An 18275-nucleotide genomic window follows, 5' to 3' on the forward strand; every position below is an offset into this window, starting at 1 on the left:
CTTTGGGGTCCTAGGACATGGGCCAGACAGGAACTACCTCGATTTACTTTCAATTAAAATGGTTTTACCTTTGCTGGGGCATTCATTGGGAAGCTTTCTTCATGAGCAAAACAGTCTATCAAAGTCGCTGAAAATAAAGTGCTTCTTTCTGGTGATTAGACAAATGCTCTTAGCAGCCTTTTCTCTTTGGGGGAATGAATAATATATGCAATATAACGAACCTGTGTGTCTTCTTTTTCCAGAGCTTCTACAAAGCACCATGTAAACACTTGAATGGCGGCTAGTACTTCTGGGGCTCCATCGGTTTCCAGGAGTGCATACCTGAACAATGCAATGTCAGATCACAGACATTTAATGATTAATCGGGCAAACACACGAACCTGAATTGTAAAAGCGGGGAGTGGAAACATTTTTTGTGTGCCAAAAGATTCAGCAGTGTCACTGCTCCTGAGATTTCAGTCCTTGTGTGAGAAAACAGGAGAAATTTGTCATTCCTTTTCTAAATACTTTTAAACTGCAATGTGCAGCACTCCCTTCCTCGGTTTTTAAATTATTAAGCATTGCATATCTTTTCCACATAGGCCCGGATGCTTTGTACAAATATTTGCACACTGTATGCCCAGACATGCAATATCGACAGACTTTGTGCTTTTCAAGTGGAGAAAGAGCTCCCCATGGGGGTAAAATGGCTTAGTGAAATCCACCCACAAAAGTGGTGTAAAAATCTGCATGTAACTGGTTTGCTTTCCGCACATTTTCATACAACTAAATTTTCTTTATGTTTAAACAAACAAACAAAATCAGGTCAAACTCTGCTAGCTTTAAACTACAAACAGCAGTCTGACTTCTTGTTTCTATGCTTATTTAGCTTAAAGTTAGTATGTTTTAAGACCAACCCAAATGCTGGGTTATTTGCTGTTGTAAAAATTCCTTTCGCTAGTGTCTGCTGTACTGCCCAGAGCAAGGGGAACGGGGGACGGAATGGAAAGGGCAGACACCCTGGCTGCACCAAGGCCCCCGAAAGAGGAGGGAAGGCCTCGCCAAGTGACAAATTCCCCAACAGAGGTCCAGTCTCCCCATAACTGTCAGCTGTACCCCATCCGGTGTCCAGTGGTCTCCTCATCTCTTGCCATCTGTAAATGCAATGCAATTCCCAAGAAGTACTAGCATTTGCAAAATAAAAATTAAAGTGTTGTAAGATAACTTGCATCGTTGATTTTGCCTTTCAGAAAAGCTCTGTTAGGATGGTATTATTTATTTATTTTTGTTGGTATTCCTTAGCTTTAAAATCCTTTAAAAAGATTGCTCAGCCCTCACGTGGTAAAGGAAGTACACTGCTGCCCTTTATTTTGAGCTGACAAAAATCTTACGTGAATATGTAACAATTTAAAATCTAGTTCAATTTTACTCTTTGACCACTATTATTAGAATTTTAAAAGATTTAAAAAAGGTTATCGTAACTCTTAGGCATGGGCTTTTACATATACACTGACACTTGGTTTTACCAAAAAGCTCAGAAGGGTAAGATGAAATCAGAAACAAATTTCCCCATGATACAGCCAGAAGCTACCACAGCATTTTAAATACACATTTGGAAATTGAGTGTTTTAAAATCCATTGTTAGCAGAAACAGCACAAAGTTACCTGAACATTTCATCAACCATTCTGAATATGGCAGGGTGGCAGGCTGCTTCAGGCTGTAAAGGAAAAGACCGGGAGAAAGTAAAATATCGGAAATACTTCTTCAATTACAACTTGCTATTATCAGGCAAAGGAGTTGTCCAGAACTGCTGAAAATGGGCCTACGCCTTTGGGTTAGAAAAAAATGGAAAAAGCCCTGCGTACAAAGGCAAACAGTGGTTCTCCTGGGGCAAGGGGATTGTGGGCAAGCTTCATTTCATCTTTATATACCTGTATATACCACATTTTCTACAAGTCCATGTGATCCATAAAAAAGAGTCAGGAAGTATCCTGGAAAATGTAAACGTACTTTCTGCCAGCACGCTGCAGTGACGACACACACGGAGCCCGCCAGTGCTGCTCGTGTTAAGGAACATCCGACCTCTTCACAGGGTCTAGAAGTGCCTGGAGGTCGGCCTGGGCCTGCCATATTTTCATTCCTGCCCATTTGCTAATGAGTACATATGATTCAGCATTGTTACTGAGGAAAGCAGTGACCACCACCATGATGGACTAAATAGTATCACATTTCAGTGCTCTATGAATTTAGCAGTGTAAATTATTTAGGATAAAAAGGTTAATAAAAAAAAAATTTAGATACCTTCATCTTGAATGATGAAAGCGATCTAACTTATTCCATGAATATTTTTTTGTGACCGGTTTTGATGGTTTAAATCTGCAGAAGGCAACCTACTGTGGTCTGGGTGGGATTTCCGTGGGCCTGACCTAGGTTCCTTGTCTTTTTGGCCAGAGCTCAAAGCATGAGATTAAGCCAGATGAAAATGTCACTTGTATTCTAAATCAGATTATTTTACAGCAGCATCTAAGTGGTAGTGGAGTAGGCCCTATGGGGAATTTCTTCAAGTCACATTAAGCTTGACATAACTACCTTTGGCGAACCTTTTCCCATAGTCCTCTTCAACAAGAAAAACAGAAAAACGATATACTTTGTCTCTCAAGTTTTCTGGACCACGCCGAGGAAAGAATGGTGGCACTCACCACAGACTTGCTTTTCTACTTGCTTTTCCACTACTGGTTCTGCGCTGGTGTTCTGAGTTGTAACATTGAACGTGTGCCATCTAGTGTTCACACACCATCACTACAGGCTGTCACAGGAGGCCCCAGGCAACAGTAGTAACGTGATGGGATGATTTCTTTTTAATTATTTAAAGAGATTTGTGATTTATAAATTACAAATCTCTACTATTTAAGCAGAGTAATCCATACTCCCCAATCCACCACTGATGTGCTTTTTTATCTAAAAGAAACCACCTAAAAATGCTGATAGATAAATTCATTATATACTCAAGAAAGTAATTTGCCAGAAGCACGGTTCAACAGAAGAGAGGCAAGTTATTTCTTGGTTTTGATCTCAGGCAAGTCAGTTAATCTCCCTGCTTCTTAGCTTCACTGTAAATAATAACAGTCATTAACAGGTCACTGGATACATGCCCAGAAAATATCATAAAAGTTTCTATGTATTCATAATGGAAAAGTCAAACAAGAAGTGAAAAGCAAACTGCCTGTCTTGAAGACATGTGATGCGTCAAATTTGCCAGAACAGTTTTTCAAAGTTTCATATACAGACAATATGCCTCCTGAATAAGAGTGCTAAAGACCAAACAACACTACCACATGCCCACAGGCTGACAGAGCCTAACAATGCACTGACAGAACCCCAAAACTGAAAAGGGTAAAATAGGACCACTCATTGGGTTCTAAATGGTCTAAGCTACTCCAGAGCCACTCTATAAACTGGATGCTAGTGGAAAATCATTCAGTACTAATTACGAGGATTTCCAAATGGCAAAGAAAAGGATGATGACCCAATGTGTAGAACAGGGCAACCATGAAAATCAAGAGCAGCAAGAAAGTTCTACTCCATTTGTTAAAAGAGGATTAGAACATAGACATACTTTTCTTTTATGCAGTGTTTTGCAGCAAAACAGCTCAATGTCTTAAATGTCCCCAGACTGTGTGGGATTGGCCTGCTTTCTCCACGCCACTGCACTTGCCTTTTCAATTTCTTCCTGTCCAAATACTTCAGACCCTTGGTTGCTCTCAACCTGCTTCCACACCTCGTTTTAGCTTTTAAAACAGGCAAGACGTCAGGAGGCAGGGGAGCCCTACTGAAACAGCAATGGGAGAAATTTTTATTTTAAAACCATTCTCCCTTGCCGCCCCAGGGCTGTGAACAGCTTTTTCTCATCCGCGGCCCTCACTAGTCTTTAAAATGAGACCCTTTACACTTCCCGAGCACATAATTTCAGGGTCACTGAGTCCCCTCATGAAGCCCAGTGTGCTGCCAGGCCAGCCATGTGTCCCAGTGACAGCAAATCACAAAAGCAAACTTAAGCTGCTTTTCTTATCAAGAGAATCCTCCAAATAGAATTAAAGTCTTAATTTATGCTTCTTTGCAAGCCATAAATCCCCCCCTCCAAATCTTTATCGCATCCTTGTGAGGGAAGAGGCAAACTTTTAACCCTCTGTGTCCTGTCTGATGGTACCCTACAGTAACTCTGCAGCCCAGAGCTCCAGACCCTGGCTCTGAAGCCCGACAAGCCATGCTATTATCTTTCCCATAAAAACACAGAAAGAAAAGAAGACCTTTCTTAGGTCCCATCTGTTTGTATGTTTTTCTCCATCCTACCAAAATCTGTTCCTTCTCAAGCTCTGCTCTTCTCCATCTGGACTAACGACTTCCTGTACAGGTTATTTCAAGTCTCGGGAAACCACGTCACCAGGAGGCCGTCAGTGACACGAGTTTTGGCCTCTTCCCCCTCCTCACACGGCCCCAGTCCTTTCCGTAAATGCTGGAGGGTGAACGGACGATGAGGGAGAGCTCCAGTCTCTGGCTTCCTTTTCTTACGGACCAGACCGCTCTGCCGGGGTGCTCCCTCTGCCCCTCTCCCAAAGCTACACAGAACTGTAACACAGTTATCTCCTCTCTGCCTAGGAGGGCAGCCCTTGCCATCCCTCGACAAAACAAGGAAAGACAAAGTCAACACAGAAGAAACGCGCAGTGGCCATGTTCTCTGGGCCTGTGTTGTGGGGAGAGGTGAGGGAGAGGCCAGTTTGTCACCGTGTAACCAGGAACTGTACAAATAACATCAGTGCTCACTCTCTGCCCTCAATGGCTACTTCTCATCCTGATTCATCAATGATTAGTACAGGCCGCTTGCCGCTTGAAAAAGGCCTGAGAACATGGAAGAACAGAATTCTGAAGAAATCTTACCTTCTTTTTATAATTTTCTGATTCTGTGTGTGTGTGTGTCTGTGTGAGAGAGAGAGAGAGAGAGACAGAGACAGAGAGACAATGAGGATGGGGGAGAGAGAGAGAGAATACAAGCCAGAGAGGAAAATCATACTACGATTTGAGGTAATCCACAGACAAAAATGAATGCCTCATAAAAAATAAAAAAGCAGTGAAAAATAACAAAAAATTCTCAAGCCTTTTCATTTATCACCCTTCATAGATATCTTTTTCCTAAGAAATAAAGAGAGAAACTGCAGATAAGCGATAAGAAGCTGAAATTCAGTGAGCCTGGAATAGATTCTCTTTCATAGTCATTTTAGTGTAGTTTAAATATTTTACTCAGGAATGGTCTCCCCCCTCCTTTTTTTTAAAAGAAGAAATGGCTGATGAGAAGCTTTTCCCGCAGCCAGCAATCCTGTCCCACTGTGTAGTGAGGGGACCCGTTCAAACCTTTGACAGGCAGGAGCCCTTGTGTTAATATGTGTATATAAATTAAAGGGTGACTATATTCATCAAAAAATAACTTTCTTTTAAAAACAGGATTCTTCATAAGATTCATTTCAATGGTAAACCCCTTTATTGAGTTCAAAAACAATTTGGCTTTTAAAAAAATCTACTTAAATAAAACCTTCACATCAATCATGTAAAATAAGATACCTTTATAAATATGTATTTTTATTTGCCATTTTCTTCTTTTCTATTTTCAAAATACTAAATGTAAGACTATAAATATCCCTTTTACAATTTAAGATCTATTTTGTTCCAAAACATTCAAGTTTCTTTCAACAAATTTGAGATGGAAAAATATTCTTTTTAATCTTTACCAGATGTTGTTTATACTACAAGCAACTTTTTTCAGTACTCCATAATTCAATTATTGTTTAATTAGTGATAAATCTGTCATTTCTAGGCTTAAAAAAAAAAAACTTAACAAGTACCAAATGTACTTTTGTATTTTAATTTACCCGCACTCTCTTAGAGCACCAAGACACAGGGATGCCAGCTCTGGGTGCTGAACAAAATCCCCTAAATCTAAAGTTCCTCTTGCTAGCCCGGTCCACTGGCCTCCATCCCATCGGCTTGTGCAGTTTGAGCAGGGAGACAGCTAGCTCTTCAGACCCCTGCTTCTCAGCTCAGCCTCCCAGGTCGACCACTGCCCTGTTTTTACTTTTTACTTTTAAATTTTCTCTCTCTCCTTTCATCTCTGACTGGTTACAAAGTCCTGCATCCCCAACAGTGAAAAAAAACCTCCAGTCTGGGCCTTTCTCTTTACAGGGACAATGCTGGGTGATCTGGTGCCCCCCTGAGGTCGGCGCTGGAAAGTGCAGTTACTGTCCGAGACGCAGGTTCTTTTTCAGCCACAAGCATAAGCTGCCACTCACTTCCCTATTGTACCCCTGCTAAATTATCTACTTCAGCTCTAGTTCTATTACATGCATCGCATTAGAGAACTCAAAAAAGAAATTCTTAAAAGATTGCTAATGAAAAAGTAGGAAAAGAAAACCCTAGAACATTAGTAAAAAGTTACTCAAGCACAAAAAACTCACATCACCCAAGATGTGGAGGTAATTTTTCAGTATAATCTTTTATTAAAGGAGAATTGTGTTTGGAATTTTGTGTACAGGAAGTTTTTTTTTCTTTCTGAAGTGGTTACGACTGCTGTCTGGAGAAGGAAGACAGAACACTTCCTATCGTATCGGGGATGACAAGGTGCACAGAGGTACCTGTGTGTTTTCTTATTTTCAGTCTCTTGTTAGAGCACAAACTAATGCCCCTCACCCAGTGTTATCGCGACATACTTGACAAGATAAGGAACTCATTTTAATAGAGCCATGAAGACTTTCAGGTAGGAGAGAATACGAGGCATATTTTTTTGATTTAAAATACGAATAAACAAAACCAACCCTGCCTCCCTTTCCTCTCTTCACCCTCCTCTGCCACCTGCTCTCCGTGGGCAGGTCTGTGAAGGTGAAGGAGCCGCCCCTCCGGATCCAGCCCGAGGGGCAGGCGGCATGTGGGGAGGGCATGGGAACCAGCGTACCAAGTACAGGGCTGCCGTGCCACCCAGCCAGCACTTTTCATGCAAATGTGAAACACAAACAATAGCTTTCTGGGCTCCACAAGTAGAATTGTAACTGGAAAACATAACCTCCTCCTGATTCTGGGCCAGCCTTGGGAAACCAGACAGTCCAGAAAGCTACATAACTGGCAAGTGGCTTCCACTGCTTTTGGTGACATCAGTTTTTAAGATCAGGTGTAAGCTATGGATTACGGCCTTCCAGTGCCTGTTCCGTCACGGGAAACATAAGACCACCTGATTTTGACAAGTGCCAGTCTGCACAATAAAGGACAAACTGCGGTTAATACTGTGATTTATTTAAGAGACACCAAATGTGGCAGGTAACTATGTACTTGGGGGTGGTCCAGCCAAAGAAGCCTAAGGGTGAGTCTCAAAAGTAAACTTCGTGTATGTATATGCATTTAGAATTCAGGTGCTATTAGATTAGTGCCTTATTAGTCACAGTCTTAATGGAAAATACCAGGCCTCTGAGTCCCTGAGAGGCCAAAGAACATTTGGGGAGATCATTTCACTTTGTATAACCTGTACCACACTTTTATCTTTTGTTTTTGCAACATCTTGGTAACTATAGAATTTCCATGGCTAATTCTGGACAATCCCAAGAGAAAGAAACATAATTAACAGTGCTCCATGTAAAATACAAGTTACGTAGACCATCACACTTTAATTACTCTCAGAATCCAACGCTAGTGTAACAGGCATCGAGTTTCTTCTAAGGGAAAGCACAGCAGTCCCATGCTATCTGAGTCTCCGAGATCTCGCTGATACTTCTGCACGGTCCTGTCACTGCACCAAGATACTGGGCTGTGATAAATTAATCAGATTATGCAATTAGGAAGCCCGTTCTTCAGGTTACCCTTCTAATCACTCAGGCACGTCACAGGCTTATCCCAGCCTGCTTGGTTTGCTGGCACAGCAGGCCCAGGAGACCCAAGGAGAGCAGCCCACGCCAGTCAGGAACTTCCAGCTCTGTACTTTAATTACCTCCTTGAACCTTAAGGCATACAGAGGTCACATCCTGCCAATGCCACAATAAATTAAACCAAATAACACCCTCTGGAGGCCCCCTTTAACCATAATGGAAGCTCCGAATCTCTATACACATGATCTTGATAAATGCTCTTGTATATCAACGGACTCCGCAGCTGTTTGACTGAGGAAGATTGTTTTAAACTATAAACTGGAGGCTGAAGGTTATACAGTACGATGTTTAATGGGAGTTCCTGCCTTGTCTCCCCCTCACTGGCAGTGACATCCTGTGCTTACGGAACTGTTGCTCTGCCTGACGTCCACATGTAAAAAGGACACAGAGAAGGTTCAGAGAAGAACCACAAGGACTAATGAAAGGCTGCAGAATCAAACCAAATCAGAAAAGTCAATGAAACTGGAATTTTTCTATAGAGAGAAAAGAACATTTACTAAAGGCCTTGGAAGCAAGGATATATAGCTCAGTTACTATATTTTGCCACTGAAAATGGACCAGAGAAAATGAAATTATAGCATGCTCATTTAAATTAGAAATACAGAGAGTTCCCTGATAATAAAGGTAATGGTTGGAAAGGGATGCCAGGGGGCTTCTAAAAGCCTTTGTTTATTTGGAATTTTATTGTAATTATTTTTATATAAGGAACATTCTTATTCTCACAATAAGTGCAACTCTTTTTAATGGTGAGGTCAAGTAGTAATTTTCCAAAAAAACCCTCTCTTTGGGCTCTCTCAGGCTTTATACCTATCATCTTTCCTTCCCCCGTTTTTTTCCCTATCAAACACTGTAAATTTCCAAATCAGTTGGGTTCACTTTGAGCCACCTAACTCACAGGTGAAAGCAGCAAGCCTACTGGTGACTGTAACACTACCCGTCCCCTGGGACGACCCCGATGTGAAGGGAGAGGAGCCCAGAACAGAAGGGCCATAACCAGGACTGTGGACACACGTGTGGCCTGGTGGGGACCGATCAGGCTCTAAGACAAGAAACGGGATGCAGGGAGAAGGCCACTGACTCAGTTATGATCCCCTTACACAGCCTCCAGTTTGAAAGACAAAAAAGAAAACAGAAAGTTCCAAATGAATTAAACAAACAGAAGGTGTCTGGGGTGCGGAGGGCGCATAAACTCAGCCACTTCAGGGCTCTCCACGCACAGAGCTCGCGCCTCCCAAGTCAGCTTCGAGGGGAGAGTGAACACTCTCCTGACCAGTTTCCTGGCCACCAGCTTCAGATCTGATTGTTCACTATCTCTCTCTGCACTAGTTCTCTCCATCTGTAACAGGAAGAAAATCTCTGTGCTGTCTCCCCGGGGTTACCAGAGCTAATGAGAAAGCATGTGGGAGCCACTGCGGTTCCTGCAAGACGGACGCCCGGGAACACAGCACCAACTCGTACTGTCTGAGTCGTTTCTTCAGGATGCATCAACCTTTATTCGTGCTCATACAAAACTGCACTTACATTCCAGAGCAGACTCCCACAGATGGTCTGATTCTGAGGATGGCCTGGGAGCCCCGGCCTGAGCCTCTGACTCCACAGATCTGAGACGCCCTGAGACCCAGGGAGACAGGCATCCTGCATGGAGCTAGGGTTCAAGGCAGCAGGCTTAGAGCAGAATTCTTAAGTTGTTTCTATGGTTTTAACCATTTTCTGAGGCTTGGTTTAGCTCTTGAAGAGCTAAAAATTTATTTCTGATTTTTTTTCTTTAATTGATTACTCTTCTCATTCATAAGATCTTCATTTTTAAACTTATTTTTCATGTGGAAATAAGAAATATTGTTTCAAAAAAGTTTGTTTCCAAATGTCAGCTCTTGTGAATATGCCATATAAGGTGCAACAATCAAGTAAATCTTGAATCTTTCCCAATAATTGACATATTCCCTAAAAATGCAGAAAAGCCCTCTACGTTAGGTGTTTTTAAAATAAAATGTAAATACATCATTCATTTAAAAAGGAGTCAATTGCTCTTTTGTTTACATTTTCCCCCCCTTGCGCTGCCTAATGAAATGATACACAGCATCTTCTTTAAGGATTTTCTCCTCATCAAAGTCCAGCACATACCAGCAATGAATCTTTCATAAAGCATTCGATCCTTCTCAGAGAATTTCTCTCACTGGAGATTAGTTTTTCAAAAAGATGCAGCACTGCTTTTTCAAGGCTGGGAAGGTGTCGAAGCCAGAGGCAGACTATCGCTGACTTGGGGAGAGAAATCTTCTTCCTTTCAATAAGAAATAAAATTTTAAATAGAAATGACTTACTGGAAAAATAAGATTAAGAGAGCTCAAAACACAAAAAACAAATCTAATTTGTGGTCATGGTCATAGCAGTAGTTAATATTTAGTGTCAATGAATATTTACCAAGTATCTATTTGCAAAATAATGTGAATATGCTTCCACTTCAGTTCAAGAAATTAGAGAAATGCTCAAAGAAAAACAAATGCTTTCAAAAAGGATAAACAAATACATAGTGATGGAAGACAGAGAGTGAGAAAAAGGCCTTGAGATATCTAGGTAAATGTAGTCCCTAATTTAAGGAACAGCTATGTTTGAAAATGCATCATGATGCTTTCAAGTGTGGAATCAGACCTGGGTTTGAGTCCTAAAGCTACCACCTACTAACTGTATGACCTTGGGAAAAGTACTTAACCTTCAAACCTCAGTTTACTTATCTATAAAATGGGCCTATCTCCCTCACAGTGTTGTCAAAAGGATCAAATGCAGTAATAACACATATACAGTGATCAGCATAGTGCTTGACACCTAGTAAATAGTCAGTAACTGTATTTGTAAATCTGTTGCTTGAAAGTTAAAAGGTATTCTTCTTCAGGAACAATTTCACATATGGTGGTTATGACCTGTTTGACCCACAGTTGATCCATAGCATGATACTCTACAGACCTCAACCACTTTGTGTAGCTCAGTTTCTACAGGAAAGTGTATCTGGAAGTTCCTCTTGTGTTGGGTCACTGCGTCAGGAGCTCTACTTCCCCTGCCGGGAGGAAGCATAAGGGGGACATCTGTCTAGCTCTGAGCCACTGGTGGGACTTGTCTTTCTTCTTTTAGCCCTGCTTTTACAATGTCTCCTGCCCTTTCACCTGTGGCATCACAGACAGCAGAGTGCTTTCCAGGTTCTGCCAAAGATGGTTACTGCTTTTAATAAGGAAAACAAAAGCTGGGACACAAAGGTTCCCCAATGCACGCCACCCCATTTCAATATCTTTACCTTCACTATCATTTCTGGGCCTGTTCTCTGTAGGAGCTGGCATGAAGCCCAGGGAATGGGTACAGGGCAGGAAATGAATAAGACAGGACACACAGGGTAGCAATTTCTGGTGGTTTCTTTTTCTTCTCCCTCAGCATAACTCCTGTAGACCTTGTCCTGTATTAACTGTGAGGCAAGACTAGAAGAAGCTTGAGTGTTGTGGGGTCTGTCACAGGAGCAGGCAGAACGGCAGGAGACAGGGAGGGCAGGATGCTTTCCTCTGACCCTCTTTCTGATCTCACATTCTCACCCTGAGCTGCAACTCTCCCGGGAAGTTTTGCAGGACCCCTTTCCCCCACCTCCCCACACCTGGCAAAGAAGAGCTGCCACCTCACACATCACCTGGCACATTTGCGGGACACAACACACACACACACACACACACACACACACACACCCACCCACCCACCCACCCAGACTGTGATAAAGGCAATGAAGGGTAAAACAGGCTGAGGTAAAAGAGAAGAACAGGAGGGATCTAATTTAGATCAGATGGTCAGGGATTAGCTAAGTGAAGAATAGTGGGAAGAACTTCTATTCAACATAGTGCTGGAAGTTCTAGCCACAAAAATCAGACAGGAAAAAGAAATAAAAGGCACCCAAATCGGTAAGGAGGAAGCAAAATTGTCATTATATGCAGATGACATGATCCTATATATAGAGAACCCTAAAGACTCCACCAAGAAACTATTAGAGCTGATACATGAATTTAATAAAGTAGCAGGATACAAAATTAATATTCGGAAATCAGTTGCATTTGTATATACCAATAGTAAAACATCAGAAGGAGAAATTAAAAAAAAACAATCTCATTTACAATTGCTTCAAAGACTATAAAATACCTGGGAATAAATTTAACCAAAGAAGTAAAAGACCTGTACTCAGAAAATTATGACACTGAAGAAAGAAATGAAGGAAGATACAAATAGATGGAAACACATCCCATGTTCATGGATAGGAAGAATTAATACAGCTAAAATGTCCATACTGCCTAAGGCAATATACATATTCAACGCAATTTCTATCAAACTACCAATGATGTTTTTCACAGAAATAGAACATGTAATCCTAAAATTTATATGGGACCATAAAAGACCCCGAATAGCCTCAGCAATCTTGAGAAATAAGAACAAAGTGGGAAGTATAATGATACGTGACATCAAATTATAGTACAAGGCTACAGTAATCAAAACAGCATGGTACTGGCAATAAAAACAGACACATAGATCAATGGAACAGAATAGAGAGTCCAGAAATAAATCCATGCCTATATGGCTATTTAATCTACGACAATGGAAGCAAGAATGTACGATGGGGTAAAGACAGTCTATTCAATAAACGGTGCTGGGAAACCTGGACAGACACATGCAAAAAAATGAAAATGAAGCTGGACCACCTCCTTACACCATATACAAAAATAAATTCAAAATGGCTTAAAGACTTAAATGTAAGATCTGAAACCATAAAATTCCTAGAAGAAAATATAGGAAGAAACTTCAAAGACATTACCCGGAGTAAGATTTTTACTGATATATCCCCTCACGCAAGGGAAGTAAGAGAAAAAATAAACATGTGGGATTACATCAAACTAAAAAGTTTTTTCACAGCAAAGGAAACCATCAATAAAACAAAAAGGGATCTTACTGAATGGGAAAAGATATTTGCCAATGATATATCTGATCAATGATATATCTGATAAGGGGTTAATATCACAAATTTATTTAAAAAACTCAACTCAACTCCAAAAAAACAAACAACCCAATTAAAAAATGGGCAGAGGACATGAAGAGACATTTTTCTCTACAGATGGCAAACAGACATATGAAAATGCTCAACCTCACTAACCATCAGAGAAATGCCAATAAAACCACAATGAGACACCACCTCACCCCAGTCAAAATGGCTATCATCAATAAATCAACAAACAACAAGTTCTGGCGTGGATGTGGAGAAAAGGGAACCCTTGTGCACTGTTGATGGGATTGCAGATTGGTGCAACCACTATGGAAAACAGTATGGAGGTATCTCAAAAATCTGAAAATGGAACTACCTTATGATCCAGTAATTCCACTCCTAGGTATCTATCTGGAGAAATCCAAAACTCCAATTCAAAAAACTTTATGCATAAAGTTAATAAACTTTATGTTTATTGCAGCACTATACACAATAGCCAAGACATGGAAACAACCGAAATGCCCATCGGTAGACGACTGGATTAAGAAACTGTGGTACATTTATACAATGGAGTATTACGCAGCCATAAAGAAGAAAGAAATCTTACCATTTGCAACAACATGGTTGGACCTAGAGAACATTATGTTAAGTGAAATAAGTCAGACAGAGAAAGACAAATACCATATGATCTCACTTATATGTGGAATCTAAAGAAAAGAATAAGTGAATGAACTAATCAGAAACGGTTTTGGAGACATAGAGGAAAAACTGAGGGTTGCTAGATGGGAGTGGGGGTGGGGATAAGGGGGAAGGTGAGGGGATTAGAAAACAGTCGGTAACCACAAGATGGCCAAGGGGTTTTGAAAATTAATTTGGGGAACGTAATCAATAATGTTGTAAAGATTTTGTAGGGTATCCGATGGACACTTGTCCCATTTGGGAGACCACCTCAGGGATGATGTAGATGCCTGATCACTGCACTGTATACACCTGAAGCTGAAGCTGAACAATAATGAATGCCAACTACAATTTTATATGTGTGTGTGTGTGTGTGTGTGTGTGTGTATGTATATACTTACAAGAAGCGGAGTACAGCATTAGGAATAGAGACAGTGGAAACGTAATGGCTCTGTGTGATGTCAGGGGGATAGTGGATGGGGGGAGGGGGGTTCACACAGTGTGAAGGATATAAATGATAAACGTCTAAGTATTACTTTGTCTTGTGCACCTGAAACTAATAAAAAAAAAAATAGGGGGAAGAGCATTCTAGCAGAAGGAACGGAAGCCGTGATGGCCCTGAGATCGGGAAGAGCAAGATCAGAAGGAGAGAAGCCCCAGAGAGCAAAGGTGAAGTGACTTGTAATGAGGCTGTGCAGTACCACAGGCCAACGTAAGCATTTGCGATTTTATTGTGATTATTCTGGCCCAAGGATTTCAAACAGAGAAGTGCCAGGATGCAATTTACATTTCAAAGATCACTCTGCAGCATGGAGAAGTGAGAGCAGGGAGGAGAGTGGGTGTAGGGAGCCCAGGAGCCGGCAAGCTGGTACTGGCTGGGACCCGGCTGGTAGTGGAGACGGAGTGGAGAGTGCCTGCAATGTGTGTCGGCAGCAGTATCAAGGGAAACTGGCAAAGAGTCTGACGACAGGTGGTGCAGCTGAGGTAGGGATCAAGGCGATCCCAGGTTTCATGAGCAATCAGATGGATGGACATAGCATTTACTCAGATGGAAAGAAGCATTTACTCAGAAGTTAAGATTTGTGAAGGATAACAAAGAGCTCAGTTTGGGGTGTGAGAATTCAGTATATCTAAGGCGCAAGCCAACTGAGGTATGAAATAGAATATCCAAGTTGGATGTTCTGGGGAGAGGTCTGGGCTGAAGATGCACGTTAGGGAGCTGTCAGGGGCATGGAACGGATGAGAACTCACAGGGACAGAGGTCCGAGTGGGGAGAATCGGTCCAGGTCTTTGCCCCGAGGACTGCCAACCCTAGAGGAAGAGGAGATGCAGACAGGAGGAGGCAGGAGACAGGCAGGTAGAGAACAATGTCACTGCGGAACTGAAGGCGGGCCTGGCTGTGAGCAGCACTGCTCAAAGGACACGGGGAGGGAAGCACAGGCAGTGCACCGGGCAGCCCTGTGACGTCCCCAACATACACTGTGGATGGCAGATGGAGTTGAAGGCAGAGTCAATGAGGAGAGGAAGTGGAACGGCCAGGTCTTCAGGACAGCTGTGGAGAGCGCGCCACCAGAAGGCTTTGTGTGCTCCGGGCAGGGATGGCTGACCGCTGGAGGGCCAGAGGCACAGCAGTGAGTGAGGCTGAAGGACCCACCGCTCCATTTATTCAGGGCTTACCTGGGACAATGCCAAGCATTTTACCTCTATTGTAATCCTCATAACAACCCTACAAGACAGGCAGCATTATTGCCCTTGTTTGATCGACAAGGCAGTTGAGGTCAGAGGGATGGAGGACTTATAGCTCTGATTTGAACCCAGGAGGTCTCACACTAGAGCTGGTCCTCCGATTCAAGCTATGCAGAAATCTCTCCACTCTGCAGGAAGGGGAGGAGAAGGCGCTGTACAGAAGATGGGGCCTTGGGGGCAGGGAGGGGGGAGCAGATGGCTTTCCAAAGATAAGCCAGATACTGGGTCCCTGTGTGCACTCGCTTTGTGTTTGGGGAGTCTTTTCAAAGTCCAGGCTGTCAGCCAGCTTTAGCCATGTTAATGGGCCCCTGGTGTCTGTCCAGCTTTGGAGAGGAAGCAGAACACTCCTTCGAAGTAGGAGGAGGTTCTGTAGCCTCTTTTGTAGAACCAGAGAGCCCCCAAGAGGCGGGAAGCTCTGAGGCGCAGAGAGGAGAAGCTCCTCCCTTCCCAAATAGCAGGGATGTCTTCTAAACTGCTCTCATCACACCTTATCTTTTTTCAGGGTCCCTATAAAATAAATACGCCTGCCATTAGAAAAGTTCCTCACTTCAGTGGAGGTTGCTCAGAGGCGGCACCATTCCCAAGCTCTCTGAGCATCCATGCATTAAGGGTGACATCTGCCATCACACGAGTCACAGCGGCAGAGCGATGCCCAGCAGTACATGCTGTTGAGAATAAGCTGTAGATGACTACGACAAATGTAAAACCAAAACTAGGGTAAAATGGTAGTTCCATCAAACATCTGAAAGATACTGCTTAGTTACAAATTTACACAGGAGTTGCAAAAGTTCTGTAGTCAAGGCATTAAGTACATACAGAGTTGTTCCTTATCTGTGGGGAGTATGTTCCAAGAACCCCCAGTGGATGCTTGAAACTGTGAGTAGTACCAAACCCTATATATACGAGATGTGATCAAACAATACAGGGAATGTTTAAATAAAAAAAAACTATTACAGTAAAAGACACATTGCCATTAATCCCCCTCAACATACTCTCCCTCGCTTTGAACACACTTATCCCATCGTTCTTGCCACTTGCTGAAGCAGTTCTGGAAGTCCTCTTTTGTGAGTGTCTTTAGTTGTGTTGTCATGGCTGCCTCCACGTCCTGAATCAATTCAAAACATTTACCTTTTATGGTCATTTTCACTTTGGGGAAGAGCCAGAAGTCGCACGGTGCCAGGTTTGATGAATAAGGTGGATGAGGACACACTGTAATGTTTTTATTTGACAAAAATTTATGTACCAGAAGCGATGTGTGACACAGAGCCTTTCCGTGTGATCACAAAATAGAGTGAATGCTGCTACGGAGCACCATCCCACAGAAAGGCAGGGATCTTCAATACGGGAAGAGGCACATCGAACCTTAGTAACAGTGTGTGACGAGTTTCAACTTGTTGGGTGCCAACAATGATTCAGGACATGGAGGCAGCCAAGGCACACATGAAAGAGGACTTCCAGAAGTGCTTCGGAAAATGTTAAGAATGATGGGATAAGTGTGTTCAAAGTGATGGGGATTAATGACAATGTGTCTTTTACTGTAATAAAACTTTTTTTATTTAAACATTCATCATATTGTTTGATCACACCTTGTACCACATTTTTTTCCTATACAGTGGTACCTCAGTTTTCGAACATAATCCGTTCCAGAAGATCGTTTGAGTTCTGAAACATTTGAAAACCGAAGCACGGTTTTCCCATAGAAGGTAATGCAAAATGGATTAATCCATTCCAGACCTTTAAAATCAACCCCTAAAACTGCAAATTTTACTATCTAATGATATCATAGATCCATAAAATTTATGGCATTCATAAACCAAAATGTTCGTCACCTGAGACATTCAAAAACTGAGGTACCACTGTACGTATATACCTATGATAAAGTTTAACTTATAAATTAGGCACAGTAAGAGATTAAAAACAACTAATAAAATAGAACAATTATGACAATGTACTGTAATAAAAGTTACGTGAATGTGGTCTTTCTCTCAAAATATTTTATTGTACTGCACTCCCCCTTCTCTTCTTGTAATGATGAGAGATGATATAATGCCTACGTGTGAGATGAAATGCGGCTGACATGCTGGACAAATGATTCATGTCCTGCGCACGACAGCGTGGGGCAGAGCAGGGCAAGATTTCATCATGCCACTCAGAATAGTGCATAATTTAAAAACTTAATTATTTCTGCAATTTTCCATTTAATATTTTTAGACTGTGGTTGACCGCGGGTAACTGAAACCACAGAAAGCGAAATCACCACAGATAATGGGGGACTAATGCAATATTCTTGTTCTACTCTCAGACTCACTTTGAAAAATGTGTATGTTCACAATTGTCTTTTGATTAGATCCTTGATTCAGAGCACACTCTACTAATTACTGTGAATGATTAAATTTATGGATCCGTGTCTAATATGTGAATCATGTATTATCAATAAAATCTATTCTGCTCTAAAACATCAAAGACTTAACTCTTTATAAACAGTCCGGGCTGAAGAAATCACCAAAGCGGTATGATCTTAATATACTTTCCTAACAGCATTTGGTTGGGCCAACACATTCACATTACATGCAATGTTCTAAATGTGTACCAGCTTGGTTTGGAAATAAAAACGTCAAATTACATTACATGTCAATTATATCTCAAAAAAAAAAACTGGAAAAAAGAGGCAAATTACAGAAGAAGAAATGCAAATGGCCAACACAAATATGAAGATTTTCATTCTTATTAATAGTAAAAAAAAAAAAAAGATAAACTAACACATCAAGGAGGTATCACTTTTCACCCTCACATCAGCAAATATTTAGAAGAGTGCCATCCAATGTTGATGTAGGTCTAGGGGCTGAGTGTCCTCAGAGGTGGGATGGAGAATGGCTTTGCCTTTTTGGTTAAGTCATGTGGTGCCACCTAACAAAGT

The 18275-nt window shown here is 41.7% G+C and overlaps 1 protein-coding gene across 4 annotated transcripts in view; it reads right to left on the minus strand.

Annotated features, from left to right (window-relative positions):
- FANCC (FA complementation group C) overlaps positions 1–18275 on the minus strand; it is a 321103-nt gene that overhangs the window by 21662 nt on the left and 281166 nt on the right. For all 4 annotated transcript variants that reach the window (XR_004424715.1, XM_033123708.1, XM_033123709.1 and 1 more), the window contains exons 8-10: positions 10060–10216; positions 1645–1697; positions 222–321 (exon numbers count right to left, since the gene is read on the minus strand). Coding sequence is in view for 3 of the 4 variants with exons in the window: in XM_033123708.1 (XP_032979599.1) it covers positions 222–321; positions 1645–1697; positions 10060–10216 (310 nt within the window). In the remaining variant the exon portion in view is untranslated. The remainder of the gene's footprint in view (positions 1–221; positions 322–1644; positions 1698–10059; positions 10217–18275) is intronic.

The sequence above is a fragment of the Rhinolophus ferrumequinum genome, chromosome 12 (genome assembly GCF_004115265.2).
Source record: "Rhinolophus ferrumequinum isolate MPI-CBG mRhiFer1 chromosome 12, mRhiFer1_v1.p, whole genome shotgun sequence".
NCBI classification, from domain to species: Eukaryota; Metazoa; Chordata; class Mammalia; order Chiroptera; family Rhinolophidae; genus Rhinolophus; species Rhinolophus ferrumequinum.